The sequence below is a fragment of the Cryptomeria japonica genome, chromosome 1 (assembly GCF_030272615.1).
Source record: "Cryptomeria japonica chromosome 1, Sugi_1.0, whole genome shotgun sequence".
NCBI classification, from domain to species: Eukaryota; Viridiplantae; Streptophyta; class Pinopsida; order Cupressales; family Cupressaceae; genus Cryptomeria; species Cryptomeria japonica.
The window spans coordinates 457,141,445-457,169,333 of record NC_081405.1 but is presented as its reverse complement, the minus strand read 5'-3'; the positions used below and the strand labels follow the sequence as shown (position 1 = coordinate 457,169,333).

Below are 27,889 nucleotides of genomic sequence, written 5' to 3'. Positions count from 1 at the left end.
CTTAATTAGGAGAGTTTTACTCACACGCTGTGGTTGAAACCACAATTTTGTATATTTCCCCAAGTGTACAAAATTTTCAACAAACAGGGACATTACACATCATGGGATTCTATTTGTCCTTCCAAATGATGTGACTCATGAATCACATCATCTTCATGCAACAAGTACATCTTCAAATTTGCCTTCTTCATGGCTTCCTCTTCAATGCATCTGAGGTCTTCATCAAGCTCCTTTACCTCATCAACTATGCATTGGTGGTTAGGCTCCCAAAAACCTTTGCAAGTGAAGCATAGACCTTGTCTTCTCATTTCATTCCTGTTCATTATGGGAGTTTCTGTAACCTGATCATTGAACTTGGAAGTAGAACCACCTTCATAATCTGATTTAGTAGCTCTACCATACCTGCTCACACTATGCCCCTAATTGAATGTTTTGCCTTTAGATGAAATTGCCTCCTTATACACCCTGCTAATGTACTTTACCAACCCAATCCTGTCAGGCCTCAAGATAACAACAAAGTCTACAAAAATATTAACAGTGTTGTGCTTTAAAAGCATCTGGCATATTCTGATAGTCCTCAAGGAGTCGAGGAGCTTCTTGTTCACATCTTTCCCTCATCTTGATGACATTCTGTTCGATCTCTTCCCTAGATTTCCCTACAATACTGTAGTAACCCATAACTTGAACTTATGAGTGCTGGTTTCTCAAAATCAACTATGTGAGCTTCACAAATTTTTAAATCAAACCTCAACAGGGAAGCAGGAAACTGCTCTGATACCACTATAAGAACCCTACTGGTTCTAACTCTCCTGAAATATTATTGCTGATTTGTTTTTGGATTTTTCAAGTGTTTTGAACAATTTTGAATAAAAAATAACAACTGCACCAGGCAAGAATTGCTCATAAGACTAAATAGATACCAAATATAGGGCAATTGAATCTATATTATGAATTAGATAACTACTGCAAATAAAACTAATACATAAAACATACTCGTAGGTCCTCAACTTATTTTAAATAAAGAATTTTGGAGTTTGCCAGCCAGAATTGGGAAACTGACCAAAATAGGTATACAAGTCCAGGAAATTATTTTTTCAAGCCAGAAAAGTGATGGAATACCCTGTATGTGTTAGGCATTGGAAATTATGCAACCAAAATGCAAGAAGGAAGACGTTTCAACCCTCCAAGACAAAACATCCCTTTCCTGGACCCCACATGCCAAGCCTAAATTGTACGGCCAACAACTGGAAATTGTACAGTTGCTTATTAAAATGAAGTATGTTGCTAAAAGGGGTGTCTAACTTGATTTGCCCTTTCCTTATTGAAAAATCTGCAATATCTGGATAAAAGAATCTTTGTTGAAGCACAATAAGACTCCTGAATGAAGCCTTCGCAATTGCATCAATTCAGTTGATCTTCCACAACCTCACAATCACAGATACACGAAGAATTTTTGTTCTCCAATGGCCAAACCTCTGAAACCCTTGTCAAAGAATTCCACAGAGCAAAATAACAAAAAATGTCAAATAATCAATAATAGAGGTTGAATTCCTTGCTTTGCCTTTATAAACCCCAAAAGGCATAATTCTCCAAAAAGGGTGATTTCCTCTTGCTGGCAGTTAAATACATTTAAAATGTATTTAATATACTTTATGCAACATTTGAATTAATTCCCCACTTGGGCATACCCTTTTGATATTCACTTAATATTATTTAAATGGCCCACTTTTTAATAAAATTAATAATATAACTTTATAATAACTCCAAATGGCACGTTTCCCAAGAAAGCACACCCAAAGTCATTTAAATACATTTAAATGTATTTAATTTACTCTCCATAGTTTAATTTGCTTTTTGGGCGTCCAAATTCACTAAAGTGATTTAATAAAAATCACTTTATCATATTTAAGTGGCTTTTAATTTTAATAAAGTCACTTTATGAATTTATAATATCCATATAAGTTAATTTAGTATTTTAACCACTAAAATATTATCTCTCTCAATATTCTGTCTTTTGACGTGTCGTCTGAAGTTGGAGTCAACACTGAATAACCCCCATGTGTCCAGGTGCCCTAACTAAAGATAGCACTACTGCCAAATTGACTTACTATAAATAAAAGTCCCTCAACTAAGTCCACACACTGACTGCAAAGGCCTTGGAACTAAACCCAAGACTGAACTAAAGAAGTGGAACTGCCACTAAGACTCTCTATCCAAACATGTTAGCCTACAAGAGTCCAAATAATAGGTTAACCCATCACCAACTGATACTGACTAGAGTGGGGACATTACAGTAAACATGCATGGGAGGGTGCCATCCAAGTTGATTATGATGTCTCGGTAAAAAATCATATGTAGGAATCGACTAAATTTCCCCCTAGATAAAAGGCACATTTTATGCAAAAGAGTATGCATGATCAAATTTGAAGTGAACGATACGTTAGACAAATACAAGGCTCGTTTTGTTGTAAAAGACTATTCACAACAAGGGGGAATAGATTGTGATGAGACTTTTTGCTCCTATGGAAAAGATTCACATTTTTGTTGCCTCTCTCCATAGCATCCCAATTTGGTTTGAAAGTGTATCAGATGGATGTGGAGAGTGTCTCTTGAATCGAGATTTCAATGATAAGGTCTACATGATGTAGCCAAAAGAATTTCATAACAAATTATTAAACATTTGGTTTGTTAGCTTCTTAAGTCCCTATATAGGCTTTAACAAGCTCCATGAGATTAATAATATAAAAATTGATCAACATATCCAAGAGTTTAGATTTAGATGAAGTTTTAATAATCTGAGTAATGGTGATGGAATTTTGATTAAAGTTTTCTAACTTGATGATCTTCCCTTCATTTGTAGCAGGACCATTGAATTGAAACGCGTAAAATATGATCTATCATCTACTTCTAACATGGCTAATCTAGGCCTCCTTAAGTAATGATTGGAGTAGAGTTATGGTAACACGACCATTTCATTTTCACAGCTAAAATTGAGTATTATACAACCCTTCCACTATACCTATAGAGGTCATGTTGAAGTAGTCAACCTATGATGATTCATCACTAATTGATGAGTTAGTCTACATACATTTGGTTGGTAGTTTGATATATCTTACATCCGCATGATCAAAACTGTGTTTACTTGTTAGTTACCTCTCTTTGTTTCCATCCCAACCAAAGCTTTCTATGTGGCACACAATAAAACATATGTTGTTATATGCATAGTTACAAGACTCGGACTCAACAAGCATGTTTTGAGCTCAAGCTCAAACCCGGATTTGGCGAAAAAAATCGACAAAAGTCAGTAAAAACTCAGCAAAGTAAAAAACCCAAGAAATTCAGAGATTTTTAAGGATTTAAAACTTGTTTCATGCACCCTTTATTAAATAGGCCTTAAAGACACAATAACATCATCCATAGTTGGAAAACCCATACTCGGTAAAAACTCGGCAAGAACCTGACAAAAGTTTGGCAAAAACTTGCCAACTTAAAAAATTGCTTAAATCTCATTAGAAACACATTTTTTTTGCAAAAATCAATGACAAGATGTATCCAACGAGTTTATCAAAGAGTACAAAACTGTTTTCTAATTTATTTGATTGATTTGGAATGCAAATTGAGTACAAAATCACATCCTCGTGTAGAATCTTCATATAATAGTTAGTTGACAGCTATTATGAATTTATGATGATTGCCTTTGAACATCATCATGACTCAACATAATTCATAAATTGCATATTACAATATTTTACATCTACCTCTTCCCTGGTCTAGTGAAAACTTTGGGATAGGTACTAAATTTCTAATAATTACATTTGAATCTTTGATACTGATAGCATGATATTTCATCATTGATCAATGACATTATGATAGTGATAAAATTCTAAGTTCTTGATTCAAGTCTCCACTCTTAGAACCTCCCATTGTAATCAATTTTTTTATATGATAAGAGATCCCAATAACTAGTGGGGGTTTGGAAGTGGAGACCCTGATGGGTTTGAGTGGCAGCAATGGTAAGCTGCACAAGGTGTTAAATGTGATAAAATCCAAACAATAGAGGGGGTGCGTGAAAACATTTTGTTCCCCCGTAGGCTCCAAGTGGGGATTTTGGGGCTATGCCCCTAAAAAAAAAATAGATAATCTTTTGACTCATCTGAGCCTCTTATTTTTATGCAACCAAGTTTTTCTTTGTAATCTTTTAGTTGAAAAACTTAGGAGCAAAAAAACTTGTGAGTTTTTCATGACTCGCTGAGTTTTTGCTGAGTCTTCCATCTATGACATCGTCAAATAGAAGCTAATTTGATAACATACTCAAGCATACATTGATCACATAAGTATAAATGCAAATTGTGGCTGAAGGAAATAACACACTTAGATATATAAGTATTGTCAAATGTATACAAAACTTGGTAAAATATCAAATCCATGGCATCAAAACAAATATTAAAACTAAATTTACAAGACTATGGCTCAAAGGAGGTTGTATTACTCATCCCAAGATCATGACAAGTCATGCGTTGGCATCTAAGACGGGTCCTAGATGATGATGTAGTCATGATATTTGCTTGTATCTCAATGATTGGTGTGCATATTCAATTGAGGAAATTATTAGTAATTTGTTTTTGAAGCCTTCGATACCACATGTTCTGTTGACAAGCTCATTAAGAAAGTGGTTATGTAAAAGGATAAATGGTCATGTTCTATTTTGACTTTAACTAGGATACTGATAGATGGGATTCTTCTATCAGTTGTCTATGCAAGGCATGATTGATATATTTTACATTATGAAAATGACATTTCTTGCCAACTATGACTTAACTTGCATTCAGCACTACAAGGGCTGTAGCATGCCAACTTTGCCTATGGCTGTCCTTGTGTACTAAACAAGTTGTCCAATATATGAAACACGATAATCCTCGATTGTAGCTTTGATGATAAATATGCAAAGATTTGCAATAGGGGATATGTATTATGCAGATTTTTATCATCATGATTCATCATTGGCCTATTACTTGCTTAGACTTATAGTTTGATCGGGGTTTCGAGGCATCACCAAAACGAGGTTGAAGGTAGCACCCCTTGCAAGGGTCTTGGGGTGAGAAAGATATGTAGAGAGTTAGGTCTAAATCTTGGGGGAGAGAGAAGAGACTAAGTTAGGGAGAGACAGAGAGCGGATAGAGGAAGAGTGATAGGGAGAGAGATAAGTCTAGAGTTTGGGAGAGATAAAGAGAGTGAGATAGAGAGCGAGAGAATGCTAATAGGAGCTTGTTGATTACTGAAATTTCACTACATCTAAAAATTTATAAGATCTTCTAAAATCTAAAATCTACATTATAACTCCTAGAGATCTAAAACCACTCCATCAATATATACTTGAAATATAACTTCTTAAAGTATCAATATACTTAAATGATATATTTCATTATATATTCTGATGAAGAAAATGAGACTAGCTTGAAGACAAGGATGGGGAGTTAAATGTTATCTTCCATGTAAATAGTCTAGGGGCATCTCATTAACCATATAAGCATTGAAATTTTGTGAGATTTAGTAAACTAAAATGGCCGAGTCTTAGGCCCAAACTCAGTGAGTCTAGCTGAGTCTCCAGACTTGACACGTCTAGGAAAGACTTGGCTGAGTCCAAGTCCCTCAAAATCGGCAAGGGTGCCTTGCCTCGCGACTCACTTCCTCGCCTCGCAACTCACCGAGTACCCATGAGTCTAGGCAAATCTTATAACACTGGTTATATGTCATAATCTTACTATGGCATTCTCTATTAGAAGACATATGATTTTGGGTTGACAAGTTATATGGGATTAGCCTTTCATATGTTTTGGACTCTGTCATACTCCATATTGGACCAGACATAAATATTATTTTTTCATTTATTGCACATAAGTAAGATCACTAACTTTAGGACTCCTTGATTGTCATAGGAAAGTGAGTTCATGTAATATGAGGAAGTTGCAAATCGCTAAAAAAATTGACTCAACCATATTGCTTCACAACTAGAATTTACAATTACTTTCTACTTGGATACAATGGAAGATAAAGATATAGTCTGTTGAAGCATACATTTCCATGAAATAGCTCCTATGGCCAAGGAGAAAACATATCCAAGAGATGATTTGAAAGAGTATGACATATAGCTACACTCCTTGATAAAATAAACATAGAATCCTTCGCATTCATATTGGAACAAAATTAACATCAGCCTTTCATTTATTTCACTTAAAAGTAAGATCAGCAAGATCTATTCCAAACAAGGAATCTATACTTTGCATAAAGTGGAAAGGACTATATGTCTGTACCTCATTAGAAATATGGCCAGCAGCATCCAGTTCAGCAAACACCTTCTTTGCTTTTACAAAATGCCCACTTTTAACATATACCTTCATCAATGAATTCAATACCACCTACAGAAGCATAGCAGTGATAAACCTCATAAATATAATAGACTCACAGACAATACTGCCGAAAGGCATGACAAAATCTTTATTTCCTGAGAGGTATAAGGTAAATTTAAAATTTAAGACTCGTCTACCATCATAAACACAACTCAGAAATAGACCCGTCCAAGCACACATCTCATATCTAATATAGTTTCCCCTTCTTTTTAGAATATGGTCCAAAAATAACAAAGAAAATATAGTAACAAAATAAAGAATAAAACACAGTCAACACATATATATTTAAAACATATCTCAACTGTCAATTTCATCCAGTCTATTGGAGTTACATAATTGATATTTATACAAGAAGTCAATTCTATGGCTCAATAGATTTACAAATATTATGATACTCTACTTTTGCTAAGTAAATTAAGAATTTTATTTAAAAATTAGGAAAGTGGCCTTGACAACATCCCAAACCAGACCTTCATGTTAAAGATGACATACAATGTTCCAAAGTAAAGAAGAGAAGCATTTTTTATTTCAGTAATCAGTGGTGAGATATTCTAAAGCAATTTTTGTAATGTCCCCTTCTCAGTAGTGATCAGTTCAGTTGGTCGTTAGCATATTCCAAAGATCTGTAGGCTAGTCGGGAGCAGAAATTAGGGTATCCTACCTCTGGGAGGATGTTTTAGCGTTTTTAATGGCTTGCATGTTGGAGTTTGTCAATTTTGGTTTTGGATTCCTTCTGGGTTTTCGGAAAGTTTTGCAACGATGATACATGCATAGCAAGCAGCGGAGTTTGGCAAACTTACTATTTTTAGTAAGTGTAGGCAAGGGCAACTTATTTCTCTGGGTTTTTTTGGGTTTTCCGAGAGCTTTGCGATGGTGTAACATGCAAATGAATCTGAATACTTTTTCTGGACTTACTATTTTTAGTAAGTTGCGACAGCTGCTCAAAATGTGGTAAAAATCACTTTGGAAACACTTACTATTTTTAGCAGTATGCTATTTTTAGTAAGTACTATTTTTAGCAGTTCTAATTTTGGCAGGTTCATGTGGTCAGGTTCAATTGGTTATTTCTAGCAATGTAGCTTCGGCACTTTGGCCCTCAGCTCAATAAGGCAGTTGTTCAATATTTAAGGGAAAAAAAAATTTAATATAATTTAATGCCTTGGTGTGAGATTTATATATATATCTTTATTATTGACTTGGACGACTTAAGGGAATGAAATAATATTTTAAGTCCTAAGTCAATTTGGCATTACATTTTACTTCCTCATTTGGACACCAAAAGTTCAATTTTATAATTTATGTCAATATTATTGGCATTTTAATTAAGTTCTAATGCTCCCCTATGTTGGTCGACTTGGAGTGAATGGGGAAATGAAATGTCAATGCCAAATTAATATGAAATGAAATTGCATTTGGTTTGGGCACCATTTGGAGTGAACTTGAATTTGAAATTGGAGACTCAAGGGCTATAAATAAAAGTGTTGGGTTCTTATTTTGGGGATGCTTGATTATTGATATTGTTATGCTGCCGGATTGGTGCCAATTGAGCTTCAAAGTTAAGAGCTTCCTAGCAACCATCAGATTCGTGCTTGAGAGATAGCACCTAGCTGGTCTAATGAGACTATCTTTCATCAAGAGAGATAGAGTGAGCTGATAGAATGGATTGTGAGCCTATTTTCAATATTTTAAGTGTTTTGGTGTGTTTCCAGCTTGTTGGTTTTGGATGTGGTTGTAGCTTATTTTAATTCATAGCTCTCTATCCATGTATCCGTTCATTCTGGGTAATAGCTCGTTGGGAGCCCCTCTGCTGGGCAGTTTTTCATCTGGAGGCTCGTATTATGAGGTGGAGTGTGTAATTTTTCATTGCTGGTCGAATTTCCTTGCTGGCCATACCATTTTAGCCTTGCCCTAGGGCTGCGAGCAGAATTTTCAATGAGGTTTGATGTGGTTGCTGGGTTGGGGTTTGGTCACCTTCCCCCTAACCTTCTTTCATCGCTGATTTAGCGCTGTTTGGTGGAGTTTGAGAAAGTTACAGCAATTTCTATGTTGCCGGTTTGTTTCTGGTATTGCTGGTAATTCATTTCAGATTTGGTTAAGTGTGTATTTGGCTAGTTATTTCAGAGATATCTTATTGTAATTCCTTGGAGTACTTTCATTTCTATTTAGAGATTGAAATCATATTGAACTGACAGTATTTGCAGGACAAAATATTGTAAGATTGACTCAGTAGTACTGAACAATCCATTTCTTTGCAATATACTTGTATCACCCACTGCATCAATGGAAGATACTGGCTTAGCCGCCTATTTCTCTATTTTACTATACTCCAGTCCTCCTGCTAAATAAGTGGTCGAGTGATTATTTGATGTTCTCTATCCTCCTGTTGCATAAGTGGTTGAGTGATAGTTTTTGTTTATGCATGGTCCTCCCGTTGGAAAAAGGTCGAGTGATTGTCTTGTTCTATCTCTGTTTGGCTTGCAAATTGGCTGGTCATACTGCCAAGGAATTGTTATTTTCTACTGTTCTTACTTCACCTGCTGAAAAGTGGAAGTGGCTGGTTTAACCACCAATTGTATTGATCATGATATTTCTTACTGCTAATGCTAACGAGTGGTGATCTTGTGTTCAAAAATTAAAAAAAAATTGTGGGGGACATCTCAGTTTTCTTTTGCAGAAATTAGAACTACAATCAACATCAGGCTTAAAAAAGAGGTTGTTGAAACAGTACATTTCTCCTGTGCATTAATAACAGTCATCTGGTAGGAAAGCTGAAACATATCAATGCAATTCGGACTCCTATAATGAATGGCAGATTATAGAGAAAAAAAGCATGTTTCAATCCCTCATTTTATCCAAATGGTCCATGATTATGCCAATAGATTTTCTATATGATTGCCAATTCAATCTGCTAAATAGAAGTTTGTATTGAAAGAAGGCAGAGGAAACTGTACTATTGTCCATAAGACAAAGAAAACGGTCTTTGTCTGATACAGAATTCAAAAGTTATTTCTTCAAGTTCTAAACCAAGTGATTAACATTGAATACTCTATGATTGCTAGTGGGACTCATTGAAGATACTGTGATTGCTGGAGCAAGCTAATAACTGATCATTGAATGAAATGTAAATGTTGTTATCTGCTAAAAAGGATCCTTAGTTGTTCCAAACACGTACATGTTAAATGACCATCATTGTAGTCATGTGCTATGACTGATTGATGTGTTTATGTCATGCTATTTGTTCTCAAACATTTCAACATATAATTAAATCAGTTTCAGTTAGAAACTGAGCAGGTTGACTCCAGATTTGGCTAAGGCTTCTTCCCTCACTATCACCCTCTTTGGTTCAAGTTGATCCAGGCATGAGCCCTCGACCGCTTCTATTAGATCAATTGTTCGGCCCAGCCCTCCATCTCTTTCTTCTGATTGAAACGATGGTTCCATGGATCTGACTGTGTGCCATGAACCAAGTGGATTCATTTGTGATCCACCAAGATTGGATGGAGGTAAGAAGCTTCCATCGATTTCAAAATCACGCTTCCAGTTCCACCCATCAAATGATGCATTGATCAGCCACCCCTTCAGCTTCTAGCTACTCATACCCGAGGGGCAAATTCAAGAAGTTGTAAATAAAATGTTTGATATAATGCCTAACTCCCGAACATCGAAAAAAGTACAAAAAAATTGTTATAGAAATTGGCAAGGGTCTTTACATACAGGTTCCATTAACAGGAACTTATCTCTAGAGGCTACTACATTGGGCAGGGGTTTTCAGGGCATTCCTTAGAGGTGGTGGTATAAAAGAAACAACAAAGGACCCCTTATAGACTATTCCCATTAGAGTACAAGACAAACACCATAAGCAATAGCATGGTGACGTGATTCTTAATGAGATGAGGGAGCAATTATGCTTCAACCACAAGGACCATGGGATCCATCACATAAGTATTTGAGAAAAAGAAAGGTACACTTGATTGAGGTCTATTTAGATGTTAAGGGGGACGTACAACAATTGACAAAAGCACATGATGGTAATGGGGATGAGACAAAACATCGAGGGGTGATTACACCTTCATGAGAAGTGGAAGATCAACTATCTAATATAGCATTGTTGTTTGGGGTTTTGATATTTCATTCCATCCAAGTTAGGAGAAGGAATTAGGGAAGCAATTGTAGCTCCTACTAATAAGGGGTCGCCCATAATTTTATTAATCAAGGTTCGGTAGCTCTATTCATGTTGAAGAAAAAAGAGTTACAAGTTTTGACATAGCACCGGTATATGGATATTCCTTGGCTTATCATTAGATCATTCCCTAGTTGTAAGTGGTATTGGTTGGTCATCCTTTTGCACAACATTTATGTTATTCCTTTAGTAATTCATATGGTATTAAGGATTCAGTGAATGCATTTGCTTGGTGAGTTCACGTAGAACTTCCAAACAATGACACTGTGTTTTGTTGACCAAGGAAGAGAGAAGATCATCAAAGACATGATAGGTGGATCAATAGAACAAATTTTTTCACACCATTTGGAAAGACAAGGCAAGATGAAGTGAGAAGGGTTGTTGAGATTTGCATCTTCAAGGGTTTAACCTAGGGCACTACTACTTTTGAGGAAGTAGGTATCATCTAGATATTTAAGTTGATTAGGGTAAGTATGCACCAATTTTTAAAGACAAGCCTCCAATTTTTCCACCAAATTGGGATTTTCAACATACTATTGAGTTCATGCCAAGGACTAGACCCATTTTTATTATACCTTATCATCATCCTCATGCCTTTAAGGTTGAGACAGACAATACTATACAAGAGTTGTTGGATTTGGGGCACATCAAACTTAGCACAAGCACATTTGCTTCTACAATGATGTCAGTGAAGAAGAAAGATGAGACCGTAAGAATGTGCATTGATTATACACAGCCTTCAACAAGAAAACTATAAAGAACCAATATCCACTACTTGCATTGATGAGTTGATAGATGAATTACATGGAGCGGTTTAATTCACAAAAATATAGCTATATTGTGGATACCATCAAGTTTGGGTTGAACTCAAAGATGCTTGTAAGATTACATTTTGATGTCTTTGCAAGCACCTTGAGTTCTTAGTGATATCTTTTGGGCTCACTAATGCATCAGCTACCTTCCTATTCAACAACAAATGAGACATCCAAGCCTCATTTGCAAATATTTTTGTTAATTTTCTTCAACGAAATAATTATCTACAATAGAACTTGGGAAGAGCACTTGGCACATTTGGACATAGTGTTAGTCATTTTGCAGCAGCAAACTTTCTTTGTGAATAAAATAAAGCATGAATTTGGGTTGCATAAAATTATTTACCTTGGACATATTATCAATGCTTCGAACATACAGATGGATAAGAGCAAGGTACAATCTATTTAGGAGTGACATGCTCATAGGACATAAACAAAATAAGGTTTACTAGGCCAATGTAGCCATTCTAGAAGATTTATTAGAGGTTTGTCTCAACTTGCAGCTCCTTTGACTGAATTGACCAAGAAGGGTGCTTTCTCTCGGTCTACAACTCAAGAGGAATTTGATCAACTGAAGAAGGTAATGTGAACTCAAACTATTCTAGCTATACCTGATTTCTCATCACCTTTTGTAATTGAATGTGATTCTTTAGGAGAAGGCATTAATTTTGTCCTTACGCTAATAGGAAAACCTATCTCTTTTGAGAGTCACAAGTAAAATGCAATTGAACGACAATTTTCCATTTATGAAAAAGAGATTTTAGAAGTAATGCATGCATTAGCCAAGTTCAAACAAAATTTTGTTTTCATGTGCTTTGTGGTGTGTACAAATCACAATATTCTAAGTTTATTTCTATGTCAATGTGACCTTAATGACCAAAAGTAGAAGTGGATTAGTATAAAGAGAGCATCGTATTGGTTCTAGATCAAGATTAAGAAGAAAATCATTTCAGGTCTTCACAATTCTCTATTTGTAGGGCATATTAGGTTTTTTGAAATCTACAAATAGGTAAGGAGTAGGTATTTTTGGAAGGCTTTAAGAATGATGTATTACAATATGTGCATGTTGGTTGAAAATTTTGTACACTTGGGGAAATATACAAAATTGTGGTTTCAACCACAATGTGTGAGTAAAACTCTCCTACTTAAGGGAAGGCTCCCCCTATCTATATAAAGCTTAAAAATAAAATGGGATGGGACAGCAATCTTTCTTCTTCTTTCAAGAAAGGCAATATCCTTTTCTCTTCACACAAAAATGATAGCGATTTGTTATAAAACGGCGATAACAACTTTCAAAATGAAATGAGAGAAAGGAAATGAAGTTTCCTGAAAGCTCAAAGACTTCCGTCACTTCCTTCGGGACGGGACAGCAATATCAAGCTCAAAGTCTTGATTATGTGAAGTCCTATCTACCCTTTTCTATGCTAATTTTATTAAGAACAAATTATAACAGCACAAAGACTGAAATGTCTTATTCTTTCTACGCAAGACAGCAAGAACAAGTGTGAGCTCAAAGACTCACAGCTATTTCTCATAAAATCTACTTACTTCTAAACTATGTTAAGAACAAGTGTAAGCACAAAGTCTTACAGCTTTTTCCCAATAGAACTTTTGCTTTAACTAAATTAATCTCCAATACTTGCAACTCAAAGACTGCAAATCAGATTCGATTAAGTTCTCAAAGAAACACTTGCAAGACAGGTAATATGGAACACAAACTCAAGAATGTAGCACAAAGACTCAAAGCTTGAGCAATTTTCTTTTATTCCTTTGAATTCTTCAATTTACACATAAAAGCTCAAAGACTTCTTTGCTGCAAATTTGGCAGAGTTTTTGCTTGCTTTCAAAAAGATAAAGATTACAATAGACCCCTCAAGTATTTATAGAAGTGGAGCCTTGAAAAAAAGATGGGAGGATCTCAACTAACCTAAAAAATTCTCTCAACCACCAAGACTTATTCAATAACTAACTATGACTTATTCCAACTACAGTCCTAACTGAACACAACTTGTAGTTGCCTTACATGTAATTACAAAAGTGCAAGTAAAGACTTGACTAGCAATTTATAAAAGGTTTTTACATGCAACTTGTCAAAAGAAAAACTACAACTAAGAGATTACAAATCTGGAAAAATACAACTAAGTGTTGAAAAACACTTAAGCTGCAACATGTGAAGACATGAATCCTTCGAACTTCTGGATGATCATTCGTAGCTCAGCGGGATTCGGTTCGTGGGTGTTCTTGGCAACAACCATGGTCTTCACAACGGTATCATGACATCGAAGAAGCATAGAGTTGATCTTCTCCAAGAAGGACTGGATTTCGTGCAAAAAGGTTTGATGTTTCATCAGAGCCTGAATTGAAGCAGCTGAGAATTGTTCGCTCCTCCATTCATTATGAATCCTCATCTGTAGATCTGCAAGAACTTCTTCTTCTGGTATTAGCTCTCCATTCTAACTCATTATGTTGCAAGAAGCCTTCTCGCAATGGGAAACAATACCTTGAAATACTTCACCCCACAATCTCATTGCATCATCAATCTCCTCAATGAGGGATTTGAGAACAAGGGCTTTATTCTCCAAAAGTTCTTCAAATTCCAAGTACATGACCCTGGAAGAAATAATGGCATGCTCCTGAAGAACACTCAACTGTTGTTGGGGCATGGTGTGCCAGATAGTCAAACTATCTTCAACCCTTTCCAGATTCTGTTTGAAAGTGTCGAAGGTATGATTCAATTTCTCTTCAATGGCCTCCAACTTAGACATCATTTGGAAAATGTCTTTCAACACTTATGCACATAGATCATGAAGTTGATCCACCCAAGAATCCAATGCTTGTACTTTCTAGGCAACTCTCTCAACTCCACGAGTCAGTTCTTGGGAACCGGAAGAACTTGTAGGCTCCCTTCACCAACAGGTTTTGTAATTTTATGAACAGCTGCAACAAGTTGTCGGTTCTCCTCTTTTAGCTTGTCTTTCTTTGCTAGAAGTTCGTCATACCGTTGCACTAGTGAGGCTACAGATTGTTGGGCATCGTGTTTGACCACTTCATGCATTTGTTTGCCCAATTCTATCCTTGTAACCCTATAATCAGCAGCTTGCATTTCTTCGCGTAGCTTATCCACAAGGGGCTCAACAATTTCTGCCACTTTCATCTTATTGCTATCAACAATTACTCTTGAAATTATCTTGGCCTTTTTAGCAACCTTGGGCCTAGACTGTTTGAGTTGTTGATAGTCAAAGACATCAAAAGAGATTTCCTGCTTTTTCCTCTTTGGGGTAAAAGAACTAAGCCATGAAGGTAAAACAACTAGTTCTCCTTGAGTAGCTGCTGAGAGCGAAGGAGAAGCAGTTTCTATTTGAACAGTCGTGGTCACCCTGGGAGGAGTATCTGTTTGGATGGCGACCATGGTTTGCTCAATAACCAATGGGCATGAAGATTGCCTCATAAATTCTTCAAAGCCAGAAGTAGAGGTATCAATCTCTGACAAATGGATACATGCAGGAGTATCCTCAGGAATTTCCAGCACACCCTCTTGTTGATGATCAGGAGGCGGCTCAACTGCGGAAATAGGAACAGCATTCTAAGGAGACTCTTCCACTATTATGTCAGGAGGAGAAAGAGGCATCTCAATGGAAACTGAGGAAGGAATCTTTCAATCTCATGAGGTTAGTCCGAAGCTAGAGACTTAGGAGCATCATCAGATTGATGTCCTTCTTTTGGATTGTCAAGATCGATCACATGAGCATGAAACCGGGACTTTTCCTTTCCACGAACTGTCGCCTCCTCAAGAGGAAGCACTATTGCCCGACTAACCTACAATTTGATCCTGGTGCCTAAAGATGATGCACCTTCTTTATTGTCAATCTAAATCTCAGACTTACGTCCAAGAGGTCCCGTAGAGTCATCTTCTTTTCCAGCCTTGATATTGATGAGTCTAACACCATTACCTTTAAGCCAAGTATTGGTGTTGGCAAGAATAGGCTGAAACCTTTCAAGAATGGAAGTGCACTCTTTGTGTGACCATTGGATTAAAGGAAGTGGAGCTTCTTCAACCCTTCCAATCATTCCTTGCGGAATGTCCACCAGGTTCAGATCAATAACCTGCTCAACGGTAAGCCTATAGTAGTCCATCTTGAGAACCTCCATTTCTGTATGGAGATCTACCCAGATATCCTCAATGCGATGCACGTGCACGAAGGACTTTTTGATATTTTCCTTCATACCCCGATAATCAAAATCAGCCCTGGACTTAAACCTTTTGAGTTTAATTTCTTGCATCTCAGTCTCCATATCTTTGGCTTTGATGGATGTGACAAGAGAATACCGGCCAATTTTCAATGGGTTTGTTGTAGAAATCCCCATTACGACCTTATGTCTAACGGACTGATGAGCATGTACAGCCATGATCTGTCTTCCCAACTCCATAAGAATGATCTTATCAGTCGAGTATCTAGGGAGCATGTATGGCTGCCCACCATAGCATCCGACTCTCATATAGGTAAAGTTCGGGAATTGAAGAAACAAGCATCCATACTCATTCACTCTTTCCCATGCCTCATCTAACACACTTCTGTTCTTTAGAGTCTTGTCAAACTAGCACATGAAGTAACTAAAGAATGCATCTTGAACTCTTCTGAAATGCAATTTGTTGGGTCTCAAAGGCAGTTGATCATAATATTCCCATACAAGTATAAGCGAACGGTCACCCTTGGTAGAAATACCAAGGAAATGTCTGAGTGACACTGCCAAATACACTAAGTATGAATTCATGTAGAAAGTCATGGTGGTAGGGACTGCTGCAAGTTTCTCGCATAAAGCATCACTGATAATCTCTCCCCATGATATACGATGGGATTGCCTTATGAACATGGTAAACTAACACATCCAGGGTTCAAAAACATTGGAGTGTTCAAGACCCATCATCCTGCTGAGGAGTGTTATGATGTCTCCAATTTCCCACTTAAAGTCACAGCAGTACAACTTAGCCCACCTTGAGAAGGCGGCTCATGGCTCATGAATCCACCTGTTAATATGACGTTTGCAGTCCTTTTCCCTCTTGACATAGTACTTGGTTGCACTATCCTTTGAAATTTCCATATAAACAGGTGCTGGTGGTATTCTGAAGACTTTCTCAATTGTATCTACATCAAGGTGGACTATCGCTTCACCATCATCATTTTTAATGGTTCTTATCTCTTTGTCAAAGCAATGGGTGCAAGCGAAAACAAATTCAGGTTCTAGGGCAGCCACTGGAAAAGAGGATGCGTGATGGATGTGGTTGTCCAATAGCCGTTGCATATTACTATCCTACGGATCCTCCACTCTCTTGACAAATTCTGACATGTCCACATGCCCTATTTCCGTATCTTTTATGCAATCCAAAGGAGAGGAAACTTGCGAAGGTGAAACTTCATTCTAGTACTTGTCATATTTATACTTCATCTTCTTTGGAATAGGAGAGGATGGTAAATCTGACATTGAAGGACAACCTGGTATACTGTGATGAAGACTTAAAAGTGTTAAGGCAACATCATAATCAGCTGCAACTAACATTTTTCCTTCTTCAAATGGGAAGAACTCCAACCCTTGCACTTCACGATTTTGTGAGAGAAAGATGGGAAATAAATGGGAATGGTGGAAATTTGACTTTGACCAATTTCAGATCTTGGGGAAAATTTTACAAGTATACAAGTTGGGAAGTATGCACATGCAATCGGATTTTTAAAACCCGAATGCAAGTATACTTGTAAAACGGAAAATGGAGAAATGAGTGAAAAATGAGATTTAGATTTGTGGGAAATGACGTGAACGGAAAGTACGGATATAGGCGATATGGATGGATAAAAATGGGAAGAATTTGGGAATGTCATTTCCAAGAAAATGGGAAGAACTTTGGACATGCAATCCGGTTCTAAAAACCCGATTTTAGAAGGATGGGTATTTTTCATCTTTACAACTTGGAATTTTGACAAAAGATGGTTAAATTCTTGTAACCATAAGGGAAGAACAATGATTTTCATCCAACTTGTAATCGGGATTTAAAATCCCAAATACAAGTAAAGAGGGAAATTGGGGAAGAACAATGCAATTCAAAAATTACTTTACAAAGGGGAAAATCTCTCTCACAAAACCGATTTTTGGGGCAAAATAAACATATACACAAATTTACAACTAGAAAGGAAAAACAAGAAGACAAGAAAATAAGAAAATGAAACAAAGAAAGAAAAGAAACCATACCTTGCTTCAAACTGAAAATGCCTCTTCAAAAAGATGATCAATCTTTGAAAGAAGAATGGAGAACTCTTAAATAGAGATTAAACCGCATTCTAAAACCCTTGCCACGTTTTAGCAAAACGCCTTGGGCAGCAAAACGTGGCAACAAATGCAAACTTAGAGGCATAAGAAGTGGTCAATCCTTCATCAAGCCCCAACGCCTTAGCATGGAAAGCAAAAACGACTTAGGAGATTGAAGCTTCGTGGAGTTTGGATCCACCAAAACGTGGGTCTTGGAAATCACGTGGAAAACAGTTTAGCAGAAAATAAGGGTTGAACCATTCACCAAATCAAAGGCAACGTGTCCCATAACTCACACAAATCGCCTTGCAACAAAAACGCCTCCTTGCTCCATGAATCTCTCCACAAAAATTGGGAAGAATTTGTGGCAAAATTGTCTTAGGGGAGGAAAATCGGGTTATTGGGAAAGAAATACAAGTTTCCTTTTACATGCAATAGAGAAAATCGGGTTTTAATTCCCATATTGCAAGTTTAAAATGTTACTTTTCCCTCAACAAGGCAAAATCGGGTTTTAGAAATGCAATTACAAGTTTAAAATTCCCCAATTTGCACTTTATGAAGAAAATCGGGTTTTTTGGGCATAATAGCAAGTTTAAAATTGTCACTTTATTCCATTTCTAAGCAAAATCGGGTTTTGGAGAGAGATATGCAAGTTATAAATTACTTGTAAAGGGAAAATAAAATCCCTACAACAAGTTTTAATAGCTTAACACATGTAATAGGGGTTTAAAATCCCTATTACAAGCAAAAGACAATAAAATAGGGGTTTTAGAAAAGAGTTACAAGCTATTTATGAATACGCAATTTAAAATTAACTTGTAACTCATCCAAAAAATCCCTATTATGACTTAAAAACCAAAAAGCATCAAGGGGGAAATAAAAAGTTAAGTTACAAGTTCTTTTTTCAACGAAGTGCACTTGTAACCAAAAATTTCCCTACAAAGACTAAAACAAAGGAAATCATTAAAACTTGCAATTCGAGGAAAATTTCCCACCTGCAGTCAGGGATAAAAACCCGAAATTGAAGGAAAGACATAGCAAACGAACCCAGAATGCGATGAAATTCGAAACTTGGTTCGAGGATGGACTGAGGATTAAGCCAGTCCAAGGATTAGGTGAAACTCTGCCTCGGGAAGCATTCCATAAAGTAAAATTTTCATTTTTTGACAAAAATTTTAAGTAATGGTCCAGTTTTTTTCAAAAATGAGGATAACAGTGCAGGAGTGTGATGTTTATTAGAGGATGAAACATTAGGCTACACTCTCAGGAAGTTTTCTATACCAGATTCATATACCTTAGTAGAAATAAGAATCTGTCTATAGACTTCATCATAGGTTTAACCTATCTTGGAGGGAGTTGTATTCTTCTACTTGTAGACTAGTGGGGGTTATTGAAAAGGTGTGACTAGTGAAGTCACCCTTCCTCCTATATTTAAGGAGGTTCTCTCTCATTTGAGAGGTGTGTGAATTTGGAGCTTTATGGTGAGTTGTATCACTATGCATATGAGGTATTATTGGCCATGTGGAAGCATTGGAGGAGTGTCCCCAGGTTCATGTCTATTTTATTATAGACTATATTTGTAAGTGTTTTAATTAAATGATGCTTTATGGGGTTTTTTACCAGAAAGGGTTTTCCCCATGTATATCTTGTGTAATGTATACATTTTGCATGTATGTTTCATATTTCATTTACTTTATAATCTTGTTTATAATGATTAGTATCCTTAGATCCTAATTTCTAACATGGTATCAGAGCAGGTTAGGCTATACTAATCATTTTTACAGGTTATATTAAAAAATACGTTGAACTTGATGAAAATTCTCTTTATGAAAATTCTTACAATCTATGCCACAAATATGAGTAAGTGACATAATTGTTCATTGCTATTTTTTGAGGAAAATGCATGATATATTACATTAGTTGAGTAGTGTGATTATAAGGACAGTTTTTCCAAAAATAAAGGGCTAGCATTTGGGATTGCACTTCAAGAGGTAAATATATTTTTTATTTTTTTTTTCAAGAAATTTTTGCTTTGAGAAAATTAGACAAATTTTTTTAAATTATTACTTTCCTCTATCAATTTTGGAAATATTGAATATGAAAAATTTATGTGCATCTTGTATAATATAAAAAAATGGAATTAATTTTTTGAATTACAAGTATCATTATATTAATTTAACATATACTTTTAAAGACCTACGAAAGGTACATATTCATTTGAAATATTAGAATGCATTTTTTCACCTTCTTAGGTACTTAAGTGATATTAGCTAATCATAACTCTTTTAAAAAAGACTAGAAGATCTCAAGTACATATATATAATTTAATAATGTATTTAAGTATATCTTCATGATATTTTTTTCTTCCTATTTCAGAAAAATCTATCCCACAACTACTTATCTTGTAAACATATCCTCACTTGATTGAATTTCAGATTAAATCAATTAAGAAAATTCTCATACAATGAGTTACACCATCTCAAAACAAATACATATATACAACCATTTTAAATTCACCATATATCAAATAGCCTTCTAAATTATATCAATCAATTTTATTGATTTTATATATTTTTGAAAAATGTGCTCTCTTTAATAGATCAAAATCCTATACAAAATCTAAATGATGCGTCGTTTTTGGAAGGGTAACTTTCCTTAAATATGGCTATCTAATTCATTTATTTTATCAAATGGCTATCTTCCCATCCGACATCTCTTTTCTCACACTCCTTTATCCGACATTTATGGTGTATTGTGAAGATGCTATGCTTTCACACTCTGCATTCATGTCTTCCTAATGCCCACTGGGCTCACTTCAATAGGCAACCACGTTCGCACTGGCTCACCACCCATTGCATTTGGCATTTTGTTTCACACCTCACTTGAGAGCGAGGGGAGTGTCTCCAGTTGCGTGGGGAGTGAGTGACCCATCACTCATACCCACCTATGTGAGCTCACCTACGTTGGGAAATCTCATTGCAGAGATATCATGAGTAATCAGCAAGCTTTGTTAAATACAAAGTGCTGGATTCTTTTAAAGCATTCGTCCAATCCGCTCCCCCATATAGGGAAATCAAATTCATCTATTTTGTGCATAACTAGCTATCATTGCAGTCTTAATGTGTATGACCTGAATTCTTTCAAACAGTTCACTGAATTCTTTCAAACATTGTCTATTTGAAACAAACAGCCATCTAGACAACTGAAATTGATTCAATTCGTACAGATTTTTACTCTTGCAATTCAAAGGCACTCATTGTCATATCAACATCTTCTTTGTCTCTGTGCACAATATTCTTCTTATAGCAGAAAAATTTGCATTCATATTCTTATTTCACAATTGAATATGGAAAAGGGAATATAGAGTAGAATCATTTTTTTTGAGATTTCTTCTATTTTTTTTGTATTTATATAAAGTGGATCATTTTTTTTTTTAGAACAAATATATTTTTTCATAAATGTTATGGGGTGAATCTTTTATCCTGGCCACATTATATACAATTATATATGCCATTAAGCATTATATGATCTTTGAGTAAATAGATCATAAAATTTTGTATTAATAAAACCCTCTAAGTTCAATTATAATTCATAAAAGAAAAGAGACACTTGGTGACACATTTGAGTAATTCTTAATTATTAATGAACCAATGCAAAGAGGTTTATATAGAAATTTGTAAACAACTAAGTGACTCATAGTAACAAGGTTTAAATACATTTATTGAGAATGTATGTTAAAAGAGTAATTTTTTTTATCCTCATACTTATAACTAGATATTGATAATTTATATGTATCAAAGTTGATATAATCTTTTGAAACAAATTAGACCCTTAAGAACATAGGTTGTCTACACAACCATCTAAGGAGGTCACTATTTCTCTCAAGAACTCAAAACTCTTGTTATATTAAATTTGACAAATTAATTCTTTTTTCACTAAGATATAAGGATGAAAAGGTGAATATAAAAAGTAAGGAAAAAAGTTTCAAACTTTTGCACATCCATACACAAAGAGCATTACATAAACCTTTCAAAGAATCTTTTGCTAATACATTATTTTATTTTATTTTATTTTATTTTATTTTATTTCTTGAGTGTTACTTCAGCTAACATTTTTTAATTTCGAGTATCCTCTACATTTATTACGTGTTAAGCATCTATTTATAATGGGTGGCTATCGCCCTTATAAACTGTCTGGGGAGCAAACCTAGAAAGGATAGCTCACCCGTTACCTAAATTTTTTTATGGATCATTACTATTTGTAGTAGCATGTCTATTTTTGTATTTTAAACAAGACAACAAATTATTCATTCCTATTCTCATGAAAATATATGTTGTTCTCCTTTCTACCAATCATTGGACTATATTTTTATAAGGAATATTATATGATCTTTGGCAAATGACAAAAATAATATTATGTTCTTTCTTTGCACCAAAAATGAAGTTGATTACTATGTTACTAACTATATTGTTTCTTCTATGGTGAGGTTATGCCTTCAAAACATATGGTGCAAGTGCTATTACATGGATGCAGCAATACTTTAATAAGAAGACTATCTTCTATGTGTCTTTGAATCAAATGGACAAAATATGAATGTAGCTCTTAAAGAATCAATATGGCCTTGAAGATTTATGGAAGAGTTCCATTTGGATACATATGAAAGTACCATATTACTTGAAGTTACTTTACTCATTCTAGAGAATATCATTTCTAAAGATCAAAATAAACATTGAAGATCATGGGCACCTCACTCAAGTGAAAGCATTCTATAATAAAGGCACCTTGAAGATCATGGGCACCTCACTCAAGTGAAAGCATTCTATAATAAAGGCACCTTGAAGATCATGGGCACCTCACTCAAGTGAGATCATTCTATAATAAAGACACTTTGAAGATCATGAGAACATACTATATATTATAATTTTAGCCATCATTTTGAAATCCTCTATGCAGTGATTGGCTGTGAGGTGATGCCATTAAGGGGGAGTGTACATGACACCACCTAGTGGCTAAATCCTAGATTTAAGACCTAATAGGCATAAGACCTTTAGGCATTATATGCTCCAAATTCAAATAATGCTTGGCCTTAGGTGATGCCATTGAGGGGGAGTGTGCATGTCAATGACACCACCTAGTGGCTAAATCCTTTATTTTTTAAGTCCTACGGGCACAGTATCGTAAGACCTACGGGCAGATTTTTTTTTAAGTCCTACGAGCACAGTATCGTAAGACCTACGGGCAGATTTTTTTAAGTCCTATGGGCATATTGTAAATTCTTCTCCTTGTAAAACTTCCACTTGTAAAAGCATTGTATTAAGACCTACGAGCACTATGTAATGAACCTGGGGAGAGGCTAATTTGAGGGGACCGCGGCTCCAATATAATTTTTTAAGACCTCACAGCATCATTTTTAAAACACTGGGATTATAAATTATGACAAGATGACTTTCATGTAGTCCGGAATGCATGATCTTCATGTTGGCATATATTTGTGTCCCTATTTATCACTGTCAAAGAAGACCTACGTTACTGAGGTGCTTCATTTTTTCTTCTATGGAAATTGACATGTGATCCCCTTTTAACATTAAGGGGGAGTGTTAGAACATAATGTTATTAGGGATCACATCCTTATAACATTTTTATATAATGTTCTAATATAAGGTTTTATATATTATATGCTTTATAAGCATATCCCATTTGAAATAATTATAATCTAATAACTATTAGATTATTAATTATTTATGAGTGGGGGTTATTGAAAAGGTGTGACTAGTGAAGTCACCCTTCCTCCTATATTTAAGGAGGTTCTCTCTCATTTGAGAGGTGTGTGAATTTGGAGCTTTATGGTGAGTTGTATCACTATGCATATGAGGTATTATTGGCCATGTGGAAGTATTGGAGGAGTGTCCCCAGGTTCATGTCTATTTTATTATAGACTATATTTGTAAGTGTTTTAATTAAATGATGCTTTATGGGGTTTTTTATCCGAAAGGGTTTTCCCCATGTATATCTTGTGTAATGTGTACATTTTGCATGTATGTTTCATATTTCATTTACTTTATAATCTTGTTTATAATGATTAGTATCCTTAGATCCTAATTTCTAACATTAAAACCAACCAAAAGTATATGTTAATGGACATCACACAAAAAGATACTTTGAGGTGGGTGATTGGTTTTTCCTTAGACTTCAATTCTACAAGTAGTCTTCTCTGAAGAAGAGTGGAGTAGAAAAGCTTAAGCCCCATTTCTTGGGACCTTATAGACTGGTACAATGGATTGATGAGATGCCATATGAACTAAAGTTTCCTTCCAGCAGCCAAATCTACAATATCTTTCATGCACCATGTTTGAAGAAGGCAATGTGTCAACATGTGATGCCTCTAGCCAAGCCACCACCCCTTCTTGATGAGGGGAGATTAGTCCTAATGCCAAAGTAGATCCAGGAGAACAAAGAAAAGCGATTGAGGAATCATGTCCTAACAAAATAACTAATACAATGAAGGGGTTTACCTCAATAGGATACTACTTGGAGATAGTTTCTAACTTGGTTGATCCAGCTTTATCGGCAAGAAAATTTTGGAGATAAGGACTTGCAATGTCCCTCTTTGGATGATACTAGTTTGTGGGCCTCACTCACCTATTTTGTGAAGCAATCTATAGTGACTGGGCATTCGTGTGTATAAGGAATAAATATAAGTGACTAAGCACATTTGTTTCATATTGTTTTCTTGGTCAATAAAAGAGAAATTTCTATATTTTAGGAATCTTCCCAATTTTTAGGAGATGGGACCATGTTTTGAGTGGCCTTGGTGATTCCCCTAGGGATTTTATATTCTACCATATCATTCATTTGGCATAATTTAGGGTCATATCAATATTCTAATAAGAGTATACTTTAAGTTATCAAACTAAGAGGTCTATTCCTACTTTCTAGGCTACATTTAAAAGAGACAATTTTGACTATGGAAAACATGTAATCACTGGATTCAACTTCGAGTCCTTTGATTTGGGTTTTCAACACTTTAGTTATCTAAGGTGGTGCCAACTTCAAGTTATTACATGATCTTTGGGCCAATATCTAGTATTCCTAGACTTGATAAATTTATTTCAATTTCATGTCTATTTGGATACATTAGAATTTTGACAAGAAACCCAAGAAAAGACTCTAATGTCTAAGGTTGTGATATTTATTAATTAAGAAGATCAATTTTAATACATCTAATGTACTAAAAATTAATTTTGGAACAAAAATGAAAAAAGGAGAGTGGCTGGGTAAAAGGGGCTTTTTGCAGAAAATAACACATCTTTTTGCATTTTGAGATAAAAACCACTATATTCTTCTTAGGCGGCTGTGTAACACCAAAAGCTTGAAGATTTAAGGATAAAAATCTTCAAAACTCAAAGTCAGAGGGCATAGCTCTTTGATTTTAGAGGACAGATTTATACAGGGTCTGTACTGGTGCATTTAAAGGGATTTCAATTGGAGGTTATGGTTGGTTTGGTTAGATTTTTTCTTGGGAAAACTTATGAGCAGATTTGCAACAGTGAGTAGCCTACTTTTCTTTGTAATAATTCTCTATTATTTAGTGGAACTGGATGCAAATACTAGGTGCTTTTGTTTCAGTTTACTGTATCATTTATATTTATGTTATTTTCCTTCCATTGTATCCCATTGAAATAAACAGAAATAACAAAAAGAAATTACTTCTGTTCAGATATTTTCATTTGTTGGAAGTTTTCTTTTTCTTTTGGGATTTGCATGTTAGAGTGTATTTTGAATAGGTATTTCTACACAAAAGATTGTGCGAGGCCAATGTGTAGACCATGTATAGGAAAGTGATGATAATTACAATTTTTTGCATGCTCCCCATGGTGACTAATAGACTGATAATCATGAAAGACAAATCGTGCTTAGTTCTCCAAAATTGCTCTAAATATTCTCTTTTCACATTTCTATAGCTCAAAACAAGTGATAAATACAAAATTGTTGTCTCAAACTAGCAGACACCAATGAAATGGGAGAAAGAAAAGTTGCATCAAAAATAATAAAGTGGATATACATCAATGCTATTATTCCATAAGAAAAGAGAGGAAAATATCCAATTAATATGAGAAGGAATTTCATTGTTATGTTTCAGAGATTGCTTTGCAATCCTACATAAAATCAAGATACTTAAAACTGAATACAAATTTAACATCCACTCATTTATACAAATGACATTTAACAAAGCACAAACTTCTAATATGTATGTATGTCATCTTTTTTCTATGGTATTTGGCAGGTGGTAGCAGTAAAAACAAAATTTGATCTATAGACAAGAAGATTTCTATAACCATGAATTTCTGACGAAGTCAATCACATATGCTTCAGCATCAGCAACAGAATTCATAATATTACCTTATTGGGTACTATGCCTGAAGATTTCATCTCATCTATTAGTTTCTCAGCCTTTTCATACTTTCCTTTTGCTGCATAAGCATTTAGGAGTGAGCTATAATGAAACTCATTGGCAGAAAGACACTCATTCTTCATCTGCTGAAAATAAGCTTCAGCTTCTTCATCACGATCATGTGAAGCACAGATAGCTAAAAGGGATCCATACATCACTACATCAAGCTTCAAGCCCTTTCCTTTGAGATCTTTCAAAAACTCTTGTGCTTTTGAATAACCATGCCGCATTTTTATACAAGCAGAAAGCAACTACACTTGCAACATGCATAAAGATTAGAAGATAGATGTCAGAAAGCTTCACCTGGCATTAATAATGTCATTCCCATCCAAGTCCCAGTTAAATTAACACTCATTCTAGATCGTGCACATTACTGAACATTTCATGATGATGTCTAAAAAAATATTCATTCCCTAAAGATAATCTCAAAAAGGAATTCCCCTAAAAATCTTTGATTTAAGTTAAGCAAGATAGAATCATTAATATCAGTAAACAAATATAAAGAAAAAGAAAACACCTCTAACTGTAATAAGAAACATTCAAAAAATTCTGACCACATATGGAACTAATAATTCCAGTTTAGAGGATTCCATACCAATTGTAAACAAAATAATGACCTATTGAATCATTTATTCCAAAAGAACCCTTTCATTACCATACATGCAAAAGAAATTATTTAGAATTTTTTGTGTTAAGGACAGAAAACTGTACCGTAGAGTATGTAACAATATCTGGAATCAGACCCCCATCCTGCATCTGTTCAAACAACTTAAAAGCAGTTTCAAACCTCCCATTGGAAATAAGGCATTTTAACATTGCATTACAAACAATCACATTTGATTTGATACTTGTGTCTTTTGAATTGCAATAGAGCTCCAAAGCATTTTTAGGGAGGCGTGCTTTCCCCATTAATGTTATAAAACTTGTGTAAGAGGAAGCAGTAACATTGCCATGTTTCTCCATCCAGTGAAACAGCTGCCACAGATTTTAAAAAGAGTATTAATCAGCATGGCCATGAATGTTTAACCCACCACCCCTCCACATCAACACAATCTCACTCATAAATTTATAGCAATCTAAGCCCACAATGTAGCCTTTGAGATGTAAACATTATATCATTCAGCTCCTGTTTGTGCAGCAGACAAAGGATGTCCCATTTAGAAATCAGATTAAAGATACTTTTGGTAATTAGTGTGTGTGTAGTTATACATAAATATGTATATATATGTATATATACACACACATGTATATATACACACACATATATGTATACATACATATGTATATCAATATGTATGTGTGTGTGTGTGTGCACTGTGTGTATATATATATGCTTCAATTCTTGCAATATTTTATACTGACCCAACCAGCTTTCAAATTATCAAGATGGTTGTTCCTTATACCTAATTAGTCTCCTGTGATAAGATGTCAACTCAGACATTGACTCTCTATCACTCTATTTGATATGGCCACCCTAGAAAAATTTTCCCAAAACCCAACCCACAAATACTTCTGCTTCCTACTGTGCAGGCATTTTGTCAAACACTTTGTATTTGATTGTAATTCCATGTGTTTTGATATTGGATCATCATTCAAAGTGCAATTTGTGACAATATTGGTTCAACAAGCAAATCCACAATGCATAGAGATATCATACACATATCAACAAAAACTTTGCATGCATGTATAAATGTGAACTTTTGGTGAGTAGTATTCTGATTTAAAATGTTGAATGCTTTTA

General features: G+C 35.2%; 1 protein-coding gene across 6 annotated transcripts in view; it reads right to left on the bottom strand.

The window, feature by feature from the left end:
• LOC131064371 (pentatricopeptide repeat-containing protein At1g10910, chloroplastic) overlaps positions 1–27,889 on the bottom strand; it is a 251,626-nt gene that overhangs the window by 130,054 nt on the left and 93,683 nt on the right. For 5 of the 6 annotated variants that reach the window (XM_057998525.2, XM_057998496.2, XM_057998509.2 and 2 more), the window contains exons 3-5: positions 26,860–27,123; positions 26,097–26,399; positions 6,312–6,416 (exon numbers count right to left, since the gene is read on the bottom strand). In XM_057998525.2, coding sequence (XP_057854508.1) covers positions 6,312–6,416; positions 26,097–26,399; positions 26,860–27,123 — 672 coding nt within the window. The remainder of the gene's footprint in view (positions 1–6,311; positions 6,417–26,096; positions 26,400–26,859; positions 27,124–27,889) is intronic. The other variant, XM_057998518.2, reaches the window with a different exon arrangement.